The 15,676-nt window shown below is 44.2% G+C and overlaps 2 protein-coding genes across 2 annotated transcripts in view; both read right to left on the minus strand.

The window, feature by feature from the left end:
• The window catches only part of LOC102379439 (lysozyme g-like), a 49,913-nt gene extending 49,821 nt beyond the window's left edge, over positions 1-92 (minus strand). Inside the window, exon 1 of the mRNA XM_025207222.1 lies at positions 35-92. The gene's annotated coding sequence lies outside the window, so the exon portion shown is untranslated. The remainder of the gene's footprint in view (positions 1-34) is intronic.
• Positions 93-2,582: 2,490 nt separating this feature from the next.
• LOC102377346 (lysozyme g-like) lies at positions 2,583-13,431 on the minus strand. Its single transcript, XM_006026335.3, has 6 exons — positions 13,333-13,431; positions 9,906-9,980; positions 9,041-9,139; positions 7,080-7,279; positions 4,571-4,709; positions 2,583-3,165 (listed from the first exon to the last, which is right to left on the minus strand). Exons 2-6 carry the CDS (start codon positions 9,946-9,948, stop codon positions 3,032-3,034), a joined length of 615 nt encoding a protein of 204 aa, XP_006026397.1. The 5' UTR covers positions 9,949-9,980; positions 13,333-13,431; the 3' UTR covers positions 2,583-3,031.
• Positions 13,432-15,676: the final 2,245 nt, after the last annotated feature.

Below are 15,676 nucleotides of genomic sequence, written 5' to 3' on the forward strand. Positions count from 1 at the left end.
GCTAAGCAATTCCCATGACAGTGGTGCTACTTACATGCTCCTACTGAAAGAAGAAAGGTGCTGGTAGGCAGGCAGTCAAATAGTCAGTGCTGTAGAGTTTTTTTTCTGCATCTCCCAAAATTGGTGGCACAAGATTGCACATATTTGTACCTGCTTTCCCTCTTTATTGCTGCAATTGTCAGCTCATTTATTTCTCAATTTAGCCCCAAAATGTTCAAACACCTCTTCTGCACAGGGTTGTGGTTTATTATGCCATCCTTGCTTAACTGGTTTATAACTGACAGTTGAAGGTTGACAAAACCTTCCAGTTTGTGGAGCGTGTGTGTGTGTGAGCGTATGGGGTGGTGTGCAGTCCCCCCCTCCCCCCCCCCCCCCCTTACAGCCCTTGCCATGGCAGCAGCAGGTGGTGGAGCATTGGGGTGCACCCTTGGGGTGCTCATGGCCCACACAGGGAGAGCCCCCTGACAGCGCACGGCTCCAAGAGCTGCATGTGGTAGCAGTGAGTAGGACCATGCTGGGCCAGTTTCATTTCATGGGGCTCTTGTTGGCTCACGTGCAACTCTTGGGACTTGCATGCTGCCATGGGGAGGGTCTGCATGATGGAGCCAGTGGCCTGGCCCTGCTTCCTGCCACCATGTGCAGCTAGGGGTAGGGGCCAAGCTGGACAGGCTCCATTGTGTGGCGCTCCCTGCTACTTCTGGGAGAGTCCCATTCTGGACTCTACACTCCTGGTGCCCCACTGATCACAAGTCCTGTGCTTCAAGCTCTGCACTCCCACTGGCCCCGGTCCTGTGCTCCCTGGTCCTGCGCAGCTGCAGCTTCCCCCTGGCCACCCCTACTTCCCTACCTGCTGCCCGGGGCACTGCCCTCTCCTCAAAAAAACCTCCAAAACTAACTGCTCGCACCTTCCTTGACATGACACCATGCCTCTCCAGGGAGGCCTAACTCATAGCTTGAGAACCACTGATCTAAGGCAGCCTCCTTTTCAATCAAACAAATACTTCAAGGCGTAACAGATGAGTGAGAAGGGGAGGGCACCCTAGAGCAAGAGTAGGGTGAGGTTTGTGTAGTCACCAGGGGGTGTCATAGCCACTCCTGGAATATGAACCTTGCTATGATCAGATTAATAAGGGAAATATTAATTAAAATCAAGCAGTTGTATGCAAGTTTTATTTAACTAGTTTTTAAATATTTAAGTCTATATTTGTAATCAAATAAGAGGCCAATGTAGTAGCATAGAAAGGAAAGTCCTTTTATAAGTGCTCTATTATTATGTGACAGATCATTTGCAGAGGTAAATGTCCTACAAGTCTAGTGTCTTGTAGGTAAAATCTTGCAATTAACAGAGTGACTCAAAACACTTTGAAGTGATTAAGGGAAGATGTAGGTTCAGATGTGAATTATAATTTGAGGAACAGCATACGTTATATGTATACATATAAACAACAAATTATACAGGTTTCCCTCGCTTTGTGCGGGTTCTGTATGTGCAAATTCGCTCTTATGCAATGACCCTTTTTATACCAAAAATTCATTATATGTGAGGTAAATTCACTTTTATGCGATCGGTGTGTTGGAAGCCCACAGTCAGCTGCTTTGTGTGGTGCATTGTGAGAGTGACGCACACCAAAAGATAGTCTCCTGCATGGATCTGTGCTCCTCACTCACTGTCTGAGACACGTGTTTCTGTAGTTGCAATCCCCATTATGTTAACATTCACCACCACCCTGTGCTTGTGTGTACTGTTTGCTGTTGGTGAGTACCAAAATTGACTCGTAAGAGTGGTAGAAATGGGTCTGGGGTCAGTACAGTTGAGGACTTTGAATGTATCCCCATTTGTTACATTGTAAAGTGGGCTCCCTATACATGAATTCGAGTTATGTGCCGTTTTCCAGGATCACATGTACAGTATAAAGGGAGAGAAACTTGTATGCATACATATAATAAAAGTAAATTTCCTTGAACTTTCCTCCTTAACTTTTTAATGATAACTGTTTAATTCATTTGCTTGGCAAAGCAGCTCTGCAGTGTATTTTCTAACTGCTTTTGCAACATCTTTGAGTACAAATTCTAAGAGTGCTCTTGCATTTTGCTTTACTGCATTATGTTCAACAAGTGTTAGTATGTAAACAAGTTTTTGGTTGTAGCCATATTGATCTAAGGACATAGGCAGGCAAGGTTCTTTGGGTAGATGTGATATGTTTTATTAGACCAATTGAGTAGCTGGAAAAAAGTTCTTAACAAGCTTTTGGGCACAGTCACCTTTCGTAAGTAAATGTCTACTTAAAACATAGTGCAGTGGGAGTGCTGTCGCTTTTGGAAGTCAGCGCTGTAGGTTGAGTCTGTCTTCAGATTATTGACGCTCACATCATTCAGAGGTGTAGGTTGTAGTCGTGTTGGTCTAAGGACATAGGCAGACAAGGTTCTTTGGGTAAATCTGATATCTTTTATTACATCAACTAAATAGTTGGAAAAAAAATTTCTTAGCAAGCTTTCAGGTTTAACAATCCTTTGTCAGACTGAGGAAGTCTCTGCAGTTGGTTTGTGCTGTTCCTGGATGGCATGAACAGTAAAGAAGCCAGAGACTGGTCTGCATGCAAGAAAGCCAGTTAGTGAAGATATAAATTGAGGAGTCAGTGGGTGAGAGAAAGGCTAGTGGGGTGCGGGGAAGAGGAATGAATGTAGAAATTAGAATACATATGCATAATTTGCATAGCACCTGAAGATTTTCAACCAAAAGCCAGCTGCTGTAAGAATGCATTTTCAAAGTAATTTACAAAAAAATTGAAAATGAAAGCTGAATTCCCCAAAGAGAGAACTTTCCCCTTTGATTTCTTAGCAAAATGACAAATAACGAAATAAGCAACATTTTAAATTGGGAAGGCAACAAATTGACAATAGTAAGACCAAGGAAGCCGCATTGCTCAGAGAAACAATCAGTAACATTAAGCAATGCTCAAGATCTCTCATTAAAGTTGGACCAATCAACTTAAGGACTGTAATTTATCCAAGTAGAAGGGCATTCCCACAGTTAGTATCCATTTTTCTTGTAAAACTGGGCTCGTGCAACTACATCATTGGCATAATCATTGTGGGTTGTGCCAATATCCATTCCTTGATAGGTCTGTACATTTCGAGGTCCTGCATTGTAGGCAGAAATCCCACCTGAAACAAAGCATCAGAAGTGTAAACACAGACAGAAAACTAAACATTCTCTCCTAGTTTGTAAGAGCTTTTGGAAATGTCTGAATTGCTCTCTTACTGTGTGTATCTGATTAGACTGAGGTTGTGTGAACAGAATGTATAAAATCCTAAATTCACTCAAAAATCAGGATTTGATAGTTTTACATTCACAGATACCAGTAGCTGTGTGAAAATATAGCATGCATTTGGCTAACCATGTTCAAACAGGAGGCCTCATTCTTCAGCCCACACCCACACTTAATGAATGAAGACCCAATAACCTTGTCACAGTCATTTTCAGGGCTGAATGAAAACTATGGTAGGTGAATGTTAAAACACAAGTATGGATTTCATTCTCCTCCTCTTTCTGAATCTCTGCCAGCATGTTGCAGTGTATCATAGACACCTGAGCTAGCTGTAAATGAGCTAACCTAGATATTATAATCAGTCTAGAGCTAGCAGCACAGAGCTCACCACTGGAGGCTAATTTTCTCTGTTGCATCTTTCATGTTAACCTGCACAATCTTGTAATTCTCTTGAGATCTTTCTATAGTTTTCAAAAAGACTGCATGTCTACAGAGATTCAGAATGACATGCTGGCACTGTTTCAATAAATACCAAACTTCTTATCTTCAATGGCTTCAGGATAGTTCTCATGGCTGCTTCTACATGAGATGCTGACTGTGCAATCATTTAGTACTTGTATGAACAAGTACTAAATGCCTTCACAGTAACCAGAGCTACTGTGATGTAGCGTCACCAGATGGGTTTTTTTGTGATTCTGACCACGCATTAGCTTATTACTACTGCACAGTAGAGTTGCATCATGTTTCCTGCCATATGACACTACTGCAGAGTTGTCACAGGCTACTGTGGACTCAGCATCTCATGTAGACACAGACATGGCCAAATAGTTGAGGCCCAAATAACAACATAAAGGGTGCATCTAGACATTCATTAATGCACTTTAGGTAATGCACATTAAATTAGTACCTTCATTGTGAAGTACTAGAAAAAGGCACATGAGTCTATTTTCATGCACATTAGTTAAAGAGCACAGTTTTTTTGTGATGCTTCAATGCATATTAAATTAGGTTAATGCACATTAAAGCAGATGTGTATACAGGATTTCTTTTTGCATTTAACTATTCCCCTGCAGTGTTGGAAACTCAAACCCAATATTGTGCTAAAGAAAGGGAAAACCAATGTGAAACAGATGTATTTAGTTTCACTGTCCAAGCTCTGGGAAATCAGGAAGCAGAAGAATTGCATCAGTGGTGAAAATTATGAGAGATTCTTGCAGAAGTTCAGTAACACAAGATATTTAATAGGATATGTGTCTTAGAATTTCCCTTGTCTCATAGCCTGAATATATTCCATACTTCACCTTTCAGCTGTTGTTCTTTAGTCCACCTTGGGAACTTTCTCTGGATTTCCTTAATCATACCCACAAGGATTTGTGTGCCCTGGATGAGATGAGCCTCAGAGTTCCATTTCCCAACGGGTGTATGATACCTCTTATCAACCTAGAAGAAACCAAGGAAACATTACTACTCTAAGGTAAAAGATGATGGGCTAAATCTTGTATGCAACCAAGTACCTATGTAACATTGTAACTACAATTTTGGCCTTTACATGCAGTTTTCATTCTATGTAACTGCACCCCCCTGCATTTCCCTTCTGAATAGGCTCATTAGGCTTCATTAAGTTTGCATAAGTGCCTGTAGGAAATAGAAATGCCTGGCACCTATATAATGTCTATTAAGTCCAAAGCTTTCGTTAGAGTAAAACTATGACTAGTGGGTGTTTGATGCTGCAGGACGGTCCTGCCACCTAAGAGCCTGCTAGGTTCTAAGCTGCTGGTCACCTAGAGGGAATTTGAAGCTATATGTTTCTGTTTCTTAGTAACATGGTTTAATCACCAGGCCATGGGCCAGGCATTGCTAACCGCTCCCCTCCTGAAGTTAGCCTACCAAACAATGCATTTAATATTCACTGGGTAATGCCAATCAACAGGAATGGAGTTGTTTCTGTCCCAATGGGAGAGTGATCAGGGCCAGAACTCAGGTCTCGCTGTGCCATGGTTAAGGCACTTTTCTGAGAAGCAGGAGATAGAGGCCCAAACCCTCTGGGTGATCAAAACCTTGAATCTAGAATGCCTCCCTACACAAGTGTTTTAATCACAAGGCTATTGGGCTAAAAGGTGAGGAGGGGTTTGCTCCTCCGCATGAGTTCTGGCTAGCATGTGTATAGGATGATCCTGTTCTACCACAGGTAGAAATAGGATCTAAATTTAGCAGAAGTCCCAAGAATTGCAGTTAAGTAGCTATATTAGTGCCACTTACACATGTAAAGGTGAGATAAGACTTACCCCAATAAGTTTAGGCAGTTTACTGCCCTTTCAACGGATTAAACTAGCTTTTATTGTGTCAACTCTTTGCCAGAATGCCCTGTGAGCTTCTCTGTATACTATGTTTTCACTACTAGATATTGGCAGTGCTAACAGAAGGGGAACTGTGCTCAGAACCCAGAAGTTCACTTTTCCAAGTGACGGCCCTAAACACTAAGCTGAAGTCATGCACCTCACACACTGTGAATTGGTGAATCTTGAATAGAGAATGCAATCCATCCCTACCACACAACAGTCTGGAGGCTTAGGGGGTTAGGAAAGCTGGGTGATAAGGGTTTGAATCCCCTGCAGCAAAAGTGGGAATGACACTCGCATCATGGGGGAGTGCTCTAACTACTAAATTGTATGTAAAAGGGGCCACGTCCTTTCCAATCCTTCCCTTTTGTGCTTTAAATGAAAATGCAGCTGTCACTGCCTCATAGGTAAACATGCTATGAGGATTCTTCCTAGATTGGGTGGAGGTAGGTGGAGGTAAGTCTAGCTGTTAGGTACCAGTAGACAATGGCACCTATGTAGCCCACAGAGGGGTGCTGCTGCCCTCACCCTGCCCCAGCCTTGCTCCTGGGAGGCGGTGGTGTGGGGTGGTAGGTGATGGCACTCCATCCCCGCCCATTCATGTGAATCCCCTAGGGCCTTCCCAAGTACCCACGGGGATACACAGACCCCCGGTTGACAACCCCTGCACTAGACAATGGGGGTGAGATGGGCACTGAGGTGCTCAGCCCTGTTGAGATTAAAGTGTTTGTGGGCGCACACAGAAGCTGAATATTACATGTCTCGGGACCTTTTAAAATCAAACCTTGAGGTACCCATCTGCTTAAAGAGTTCCAGAGCTAGGTAACACTTGCATGGGAGAGGGTGTTTCAGTACAGAATTCCATACAAATTTAAACATGCTGCCACTGCGACCAGGGAATTCGGAAAGTAATGGAAAAGATCAAATATAAACTTACTATGATGAGAATGCAGACTCACCTAGTTCCTTAATGTGAGGCTTTCCCCTTCACAAATGTTGCCACAAGAGAATGGACTTTCTGGGTGGTAGGGTAAAATGCATAGCCTCTTAAAAGGTTAAAAGACAGTCCCTAACACAGTGGTTTTCAACCTTTGTTCACTTGCAGACCCCTAAAAAATGGAGGAGGGGACCCCTTTGGAAATTTCAAATAAAGGTACTGACCTCTTTGAATTGTAAGAGTGGGTATTCACATACTTTTGACTACTCATAGTAATCTTTTGTGGACCCCTTAGATATAGTTTGCGGATCACAGGCTGAAAAACACTATCCAAACAGGAGTCAACACGCTAAAGAAGCTTGCTCGCTGATTTCAGTTGTCCTGTGTGCTAGTCAACATGGTGCTGCTGCAAACCTAGTTTATTTTAATGGTATGGACATCAGCAGTAGCTGCACTATTGAGAAATAAGGCTGTCTTCTTGCCTATAACACCCATTCATGCTATCTTGTTCTAAGATTGTTGTAAATTACTCACTTGCATCAAACCAAAGGCATTTCCCCCGTCACCCCAGCCATCAGCGGTTAGGGCAGCTCCTGCATGTGACTCTCTAGAGATGATGCCAGCAATCACAGCTGGATCCACACACTGTTTTCTGCCAGCACTTTTAATGATGTCTTTATATTTATTCATTCTGGTTAGATCCCCCTCAGCAATCTTTTGAGAAGCTGGAACTCCTGTACAAGTAAAGGTTTTCATTATTTAATTTCAGAACTATTTGTCACCCTAGGTAGACACTGTATGAGTTAGGTTGTGCATTTTAACTTATGAATCATGTATATAGTATCAAGGTGAAAAAGACACGTGACTTGAAATGATATGGAAAACATTGGTGCTTATCCGTATTGTTGGAGTCAAGGAAGAATGGGTATGGATTTGCTGGGGCAGTGAAGGGGAATTGTGCACTGTCTTAGTGGGGGAACAGACAGCACCTGGGACCCTCTAGGCAAGGATCTTGTCTGCAGACAGAAGGATGAAGCAGAAGTATGGAGGTTCAGAGTTGAAAGGGGGACCCAAAGTCAAACAAATTGTGGTTTTTTACACCTCCAAGAGACATATCTGTGGTAGAGCGAGTAGTAGTCCTCATACTTGCATTTTCTACTCCTTTTCTCTTTTGAAGCCTCAACATCAGCTCATCCTGCACTTAGAGAAAATCCTATAGGGGTGAAATTACACATTACACTAAAACCATACTAAATCTATGCAGTGCTAATTAGTATCAAAGTTAGAATGTGCTGAAGTTACCCTAACACAAGCTAAGGAGGGTGCTTAGCACAAGTTAATGATCTTTAATGTGTGGACACTTGTGTTTTAAGTGTCCTTAGTATGGTTTAAGTGTAATGTGTAACTTCACCCCTAGTTGAGCGAAGTCTGTGTTTTAAATCCTACTATATTTTTGAAACAATCAGAATAAGGTATTCCTTCAAGTTTACTAGCAGTGCTGGTACTGACAGCAGTGCTCAGGCATGGCTAAGTAAGAGATGGGAAACTAGGATTCTCTCAGTCAGCTCCATTGTTGATTTACTGCACAGCTTTGGAGTGGTCTCTTTGGCCGAATTTTAAAATTCAGGACCACCTAGAGCTAGGCCTTCTGAGGTTTATAGCCATCCCAGCACTTATGACTTCAATTTAAGGTCTGATTGCTTCAAAAACATATAGAAGGATCAGAACCTGCTAATATAAAAATGGATTCCTTACTTTCTGGATTAAAACGATCATTCATTTGACTTGTCTAATGCCAACGGAGCAACACCATTTTGGTAGTTGTCTGATAAGTGAAAACAAAATAGGATTATTTTTGCTGGAGGGATGTTATAAGTACGGTGACCATAATAATTTGAGGGAAATCTGGGATGGGGCGGGGGGGAGAGCGGCTAGGGTCAGGATTGGGAAGGACAATGCATGCATGCCCTCTTCCCCCCACCCCTGTAGCTTCCAAGAGCTGGGCTGGGCAGGACCACCCCCCCCCAAATACAGACGCCCCAACCCCCCTGCCCCAAACCCACACATCCCAGGAGCAGGGCCAGGCAGGACACTGCTCTCCGCCAGTGCCCCCAAGCATCCCCGCCCCCCTGCACAAGCAACTCTGCTCAGAGCCCAATAGAGTCTGGACCAGGGAGCAGCCTGTTGGCTGGGCTTCCTAGAGAAAACTGATTCAAAAGTGGCCTGGATTGGTAGAAACCCACCTGCACAAGCCCAGCTCCTGACCCAGGTGGGTTCCCAGCAATCTTGCTTCAAGTTTCTCCAATGGCTGAGATGCTGAGACAGCCTCTGAAATCTGGGATTGTCCTGGCTAATCCAGGACGTATGACTGATCGCTCTAGTTATGAGATTTAATCAATTAATCCCTTTTTCATTGCTTGGAAGAAATCAAGAGCTGTGGATTATAGTGATTACCTTGTATTCTAAAATGAGCCAGAAAACACAATCATACTCACCGCAGTATTTTAAGCGTTCTGGTTTTGCAGTTTGACAAGATGCCCCAGTGCTATCAACTCTGTTTATATCACCATAGCATCCAGACTGATTGGAAGTGTCTGAAGAGTTAGATAGAGAATTTTTACATTAAGGAGCTTTTGTGAGCAGAAGTAAAGGTAGGCAAATTGAGAGTCATTAACCATACTCTTGTCAAGATGGAGTACTTTGTATTTCATAGGTTTTAGGGAGGTTGTCAGTCAGAAAGGACTGCCTCTACTGAGGGTGATGTCCTTTTCAAAGAGATGGATCTTTCATTGTGTTCTCCAAGACCCAAGGGAGAAAAACATCCTGAGCTCTATGCCCAAGTGCCCATCACAGGACACATCCTGTCCCCATTCTGCAAGTGTCTCGCTAAGTACTATGAGCTCCATCATATGATGGATTCTAATTTGATTCCATTGACTGTTGAACTCATTCCCTATGCCCATGTACACAGCTAGGATTTGTGGAAATACCAATGAAACGTGTTAGGGTATGGAGAGCAAACGCAGGAAAGGTATCAGGAGTTATGGACTTTGCATGAAAAAAATGATACATGGTAACTGATCATGTGCCTTGAATTACCTCACAGTAAGAGTATTTTACCAGGTCAATTTACTCTTTAATCAGGCTAGGCTAGATTGACCCCATGTAGTTTTTACTTGCTGTAGAAGTTTACTTGCTGTAGAAGAAGAATTGTGGGCACATGAGCAGCTGTTCTAGGCCTGGTGAACCTTCTTTAATCTGAGTGTTTGCTCATAACCTTAACATCTTATGTGTCCCCAAATCTCTTACTCAGTTGTCTTGGCAGCAAGTTTAGTGAACCAGAGGGAGCTCCAAACTCACCAATAAGGGCAGCTAGGCCCAAAATGATTAGTGTCAGATACATGGGGATGGTTGATCCTGAGCACAGAAGAAAATCTGAAATCAAAAACAGCAAATGTGAAAAAGAAAGGTATCGAAATGTTCCCTAACTAAATGCAAATACAACATTTTCTGAACAATGGGGTATTTTTCCTGACCGAATGTGCACATACTGAAGTAGAAAGCAATTCTATGGCTTGGTGTATGGGTAGCCATGACAGAGACCACGATAATAGTTCTGCCTTTCCCTGACAAAGCATACAAAGAGTGCAGAAGAGAGAGGAGAGAATAGATGCAGAATCAAGCTTTCATAATGCAACCTTGTTGATATTCTAATTTCTCTTCCTATTTGTCTTCAAAACTATAATCTCCAGGAATATTTGATTTGGAATTACTATGATTAACTGTATTCAGAATTACCTGCAGCTGTTTCCCCTTCAAAATTATCAGAACCTTTAGCTTCTGCCAGGTCACCTACTACATACTGGCTGCATCTACATGAGATGCTGACTGTGCAGTAGCTTGTTACTACTGCACAGGTGTGTTGCATGGTACGAAGTGCGACATGATGTTACTGCACAGTAGTAATGAGCTACTGCACAGTCAGCATCACGTAAAAGCTGTTTGGCAACATTACTGTGCAGTAACTCCGGTTTCTGCACAGTCATTTAGCACTTGTGTATGCAAGTGCAAAATAAGCGTGCAGTAGTGACTGCACAGTAAGGATCTCGTGTAGACATGGCCACTGTGATGGTGTTTATTATAGTTTATGCCATATCTGTGAGCAGGGGCAGGATATGATAACCTCCCACCATTTGTGTTAGCTCTTTCTAGCTCTAATTCTCCATTAAGCCTATTGTATCATTAAGAAATGCCTTATATGTTCAATAGTAGAGACTGCAGAATTTGGCCTTGTATTACTGCCTATTGAATTTTACCAATGTATAGATCAAGGAATAGATCATATTCTGAGTGAGCTATTCTTTACTTGCAAGGAAAAATACTTGGTTTTTGTTTAATAATAAACATTCCATTTGTAATACTGTTGTGATAGTCATTGTGAATTCTGCTTGTGACAAGTGATATATCTGCTGAATATTTTATTTTAGATTCTACATCTTGTTTGGATGGGTGACTTCCTTTTTTTACTTTAATTTCTTACTTGCTTCCCTTCACTTTGTATTTTGGCCAAAGACTGATGTTTTGAAGAGCGTTGTATATACAAGAAGATCCTTCCCTATTTCCTCTAAACATTAATGTGATCTCAGAGGATGAAATGTAATGTAACATTTTCTAATGAAAATAAAATCCACCCTGTGTCCTTGTGGAAGCTGGCATAGAGGAAAGTGATTCCACAATCCCACAGTTTGCTGTGACTCAGACTTCAAATCTCAACTATTTTTCATTGGGGTCTCTTTTCACATGTTCCTTTTGTTTCTGAGTCTCTTTCCTAAAAAAAAGCCTGTGGCATTGTAAAAAAATGAAGATAAAGAATTCCTGCAATGTTTTTTTCCAATCTTGTTCTGGTATCATAGACTCCTCTCCAGAGAGGCTCTGGGGACATGGGCTTGTTTTAAAGCACTTGAAGAGTTTTACTTAGCTCAGACACAGGAAGTTGACAATGAAAATGTGCCTCAGAAGTTTGAGAAGTCCTGCACTCGAGGGCTAGGGAAACTCCTGCTTAAACATCTAGGCTAGGAATAGACATTCAAAAAGACTGAACCTGAATTGATTCAACCTTTGCAGGTTAGTTTAACCTGGCTAGGCTGAACTAGTTTCCAACCATTCAGACAGTCCATCTGGACTGAGGAAATTTGGGCACATTCCTGCAGCGGCTCAGGCTGGAAGCCAGGAAGTGCTAGAGCAGCCCTTCCTTCCCTTGCAGAGTTGAGCTGAGGAGGGTGTGGCCAGGTCCCAGCAGGAGGCTCTGATTAGGGAGGGGTGTGACCCCCCAGCCTGCCTGCAGTCCCAGGCTTTTCCCAGCTTGCTGCTGAAGGGGCAGGAGTGTTGCCAGCCCCCAGCTAGCACTGAGGCAAAGGTGGGGTGTGCAGTGCATGCATCTGTTGATGATACAGAGCTTTTTAGTCTCCCTCCCTGCTTCTGTATACTGTCTGCACTGCAGCAAACTGACAGGCAAGCTAGCCAGGGGTGTGGGGGCTGATAACAGTGTCACCCCATCTCAGTGTTTATCACCCTATGAAGAAAACAGAGGGACATTACCAGCTACCTGTTGATTCTGCCTGTTGATTCAGCATAGACCCAGAATGTGGTGTTCTAGCTAATACACAGATACCTTATCCACAAGGCAGAGGGGAGGGGGGAATTCCTGCTTAGCAGGGAGTGGTGAGGGGAGGGGGGATCAAACAGTTTTTCCAAGGAAGGACCTGTTGAATAGCTCCAAAAAGCCTGTCTGCCTCTGTCATCTCCCATAGCATGAACTGTAGCCAGCCTGTGGTCTGCTAGCTGAGGTGTCTGTGAGCAGTGGGAGTGGGAGTGGGGAGGGGAGGGGGGGAGCAGAAGCCAGGCAGTTGCCTGCAGACACTGCTGAGCTCCAGTGAGGCAGCAGAGGGGAGGGGCCAGCCCTGCTATGGGGCAGAGAGTCCCACCCAGCCAGAGAGCATGATGGGATGATGGAGGACTCTGATTTATCTTAAACCAGCAAGGAGTCTGGGACAGACATTGCATAAACTGATTTGAGCCAAAGCAGATACTACATTCAATCAGGTTTATGTCAAACCGGTTTCAGCCATTTTCAAACTGGTTTATGTACACTGAACATCTGTTCTGTTACAGGTTTAAACCAGTTTCTGATCACTTAAACCGGTTTATGTGTAATGTCTGTCCCTAGCCCATGTGAAAATGATAATGTGAGAGATGTTTATAAATAGTACCAAGAAGGTAAAAATACACTGATCTAAGAACAAAGGACCTATCCTGCAATGTTAGGACCTGACTAACTGAATCCTAAAGACTGATTTGTTTCTTTGAGAAAAATCTCAGAGAAGGGTTGTGCAAATCCCAGAATTATAGCCTTTGAGAAAAGCAACTAGAGTGAGCAAAGGAAGTCACCCATCCAAACAAGATGCAGAATCTAAACTACTATAAAAAGGATGTCCTGAGGAGGAAGGGCATTAGACCTGAAAGCCAGAGGCTCCAGCAAAAAAAAAGAACTGTTTCTGTCCACCAGCAAAATCCAGAACAATGTCAAGCACAGGAAAAAGAGCAAAGTAGGCATAGACTTCTTTGGCCCCAATTCAGCTCCATTTAAAAAAATGATTAGTAGAGGGCCCTCCAAAGACAGACAGAGGAGAATACAAAATCTGTATATGAAAGTCAAACAACATGGCTTTAGAAAAAAAAAGAAAAATCAGACAAGCTAAGCAGTTGCCATGACAATAATGCTACTTACATTCTTCTACTGAAAGAAGAAAGGTGCTGGTGGGCTGGCAGTCAAGTAGTCAGCACTGGAATGTTTTCTGCCTCTCCCAAAAGCTGTGGCACAAGTTTGCATGTATTTGTACCTGCTTGCCCTCTTTTTGCTGCAATTGTCAACTCCTTTACTTCCCTATTTTACCCCCCAAATATTCAAAACACCTCTTCTGCATAGGATTGTGGTTTATTATGCCATCCTTGCTTAACTGGTTTATAACTGACAGTTGAAGGTTGACTAAACATCCTGTATTTATGCTAAGGCCCACTAGGTTTCAGACCTTACTCCGGCCAGCTTTCTACATGTAGCAGCGTTACAAACGGACCCACCTGAAGGAATAGGAAGGGCTGCCTTGCAGAGGGGCAGAGTGCGAAGAGACAGTTTGTCCCAGTAGGGCAGGGGTAGGCAAAATGCAGCCTGGGGGCTGGATGCGGCCCGGCAGGCCATTCAATCCAGCCTGTGGGGCTGCTAAAAAATTTAGAAAGTTAATATTTATCTGCCCTGGGTTGCCTGTCATGCGGCCTGTCATGCGGCCCTAGATGGTTTCCCACAACTCAGTAAGCGGCCCTCTGCCCAAAATAATTGCCCACCCCTGCAGTAGGGACACCATTTGCCCTGTGAGCAAGTGAAGCTGCTTTGGAGGCAGCCCTCTCAGAAGTGGGAGGGGTGATGTAACCCCAGCAGGTTTAAATGAGACCTTAGCAGAAGCCCAGGAAGAGCCTTGGCCTGGGATTGGCTGAGAGGCTTGGTTAAAAGAGGGGAGCAGTTTTCCCAGGGTGGGGGAGAACAAAGGAGAGAGAGAGGGGGTAAGAGACAGGTTGGAGACCAGGAAAATGATCTCCCTGTGGCTGCCCCTCTGAGAGCCCCTGGCAGAGCCCTGCAGAAGCAGCAGCCAGAGGCTGTATGGAGAGTGCTGCACTGTGTCCTTCTCCCTCCTTTCCCCCTGGGAGCCCTGCAGGGGCAGGACAAGAGAAGAGGGAGACTCCCAGCCTGGGAAAAGCCTCCTGCAAGCCCCTGTGTGGCTGGGTGAGCACAGCAGGGGAGGGGGATGCAGGGCCAGGGGGAGACCGCTGGAGACTGCCCTGGTTTTTCCCCCATGAGTGAGAAGGCCCTGGGGAGGGGCAGGCTCAGGTGCTGGAGGGAGCCCTGGGCTAGAGTCCAGCCACCAGAAGCCCTGGGGCAGGCAGGGTCCAGGGAAGGGCTGCATTTGCCAGGTGCCTTGAGGCTGTGCTGGGCAGGGGAAACTGTTACAACCTGCAGCCCAGACACTGCTCTAGGGTGGCCATCATAGAGTCTGGTTGTCCTCTGTCCTCTATTGATACATAACTGAATGCCTTTATACCTCTATTTTTCTCTTGAAGAGAGAAATAGAGGACATAAAGGCATTGGGTTTTGTATCAATAAAGGACAGAAGACAGAGTAGCAGAAAACTGGAGTGTCTTGCTCCCTGCTGAGCCAGGGACGGGGGACTGGGCAGGAATCAGCTCTCTTGCAGGGACTGCAGGGGAGAGGCCACTACCTGCTGCATGGAGACCCCTGGAGCTTAGAGAGGGATGCCAGCAGCAGGGACCACCCGTGGCTCCTGTGCTGGGACACAGACGCAGTCCTGCTCCCTTGGACACCCAGCCAGGGGCAGTGCATACAGGGTCCTCAGTACACAGTATACAAGTTATAGACTGTGTAAGTAAGTTCTTGATGGTTTATTAGTTGGAGTATCAATGTATTTATGTATTGGTTCCTTATTTATTGTGGGAAATTTGTATACCTTCCCCTAGTGTAATGTGTATCCAAGAAGCATTAACCCTTAAGCCACCATCGCCAGGTCATGCAGTCTAACGTTTTATTGCATTGGTTATATGTTACCTTGTAAATAATTAAATCCTGTTTTATAATGGTTTGCAAGGTTGTTTGATTATAAGGGGAGATCTTCGCTCAGATACCCTGAAGCAGCTACACAGGGAGCTGAGCAGGGCCACCGGGCAGGATCCCACTGTTCAGGTGAGGGCACAAGTAGCATCGCACTCAGGGTTACATACATCATAAGCCTTGCTAGATCTCAGTTTTGAGTTACGGCCTTACTTTCTTCTTGTTATATTAAGCCTTCAGGTGCACCAGTGTAGACAATGAATCTTCCTTCCCTGACAGAGCCTTAATAGATGGTACTACACACAAGTAATTCTGCCTATCACTTGCGTTTTTGCTAGAGATGGTATACTTGGGGCAAAATACTGTCTGACAAAGGGCCAGAATCTAGTGTGCCTGGGTGTTCAAACAGTTTGCAGTAAAGTGCTAGTTTAGGCACATGACCAACAGTTCCCTTTCC

The sequence above is a fragment of the Alligator sinensis genome, unplaced genomic scaffold (genome assembly GCF_000455745.1).
Source record: "Alligator sinensis unplaced genomic scaffold, ASM45574v1 scaffold144_4, whole genome shotgun sequence".
Classification (NCBI taxonomy): domain Eukaryota; kingdom Metazoa; phylum Chordata; order Crocodylia; family Alligatoridae; genus Alligator; species Alligator sinensis.

What these genes read in the sequence shown, in the direction of transcription:
- LOC102377346 (XM_006026335.3), bottom strand. Translation starts at nt 9,948, where the DNA reads ATGTATCTGACACTAATCATTTTGGGCCTAGCTGCCCTTATTG. An exon ending in ATGCCTTTGGTTTGATGCAA is followed by an intron (nt 4,710 to 7,079) that starts GTGAGTAATTTA and finishes GGTTTCTTCTAG; the next exon opens with GTTGATAAGAGGTATCATAC. An exon ending in TAAAGAACAACAGCTGAAAG is followed by an intron (nt 3,166 to 4,570) that starts GTGAAGTATGGA and finishes GCTTTGTTTCAG; the next exon opens with GTGGGATTTCTGCCTACAAT.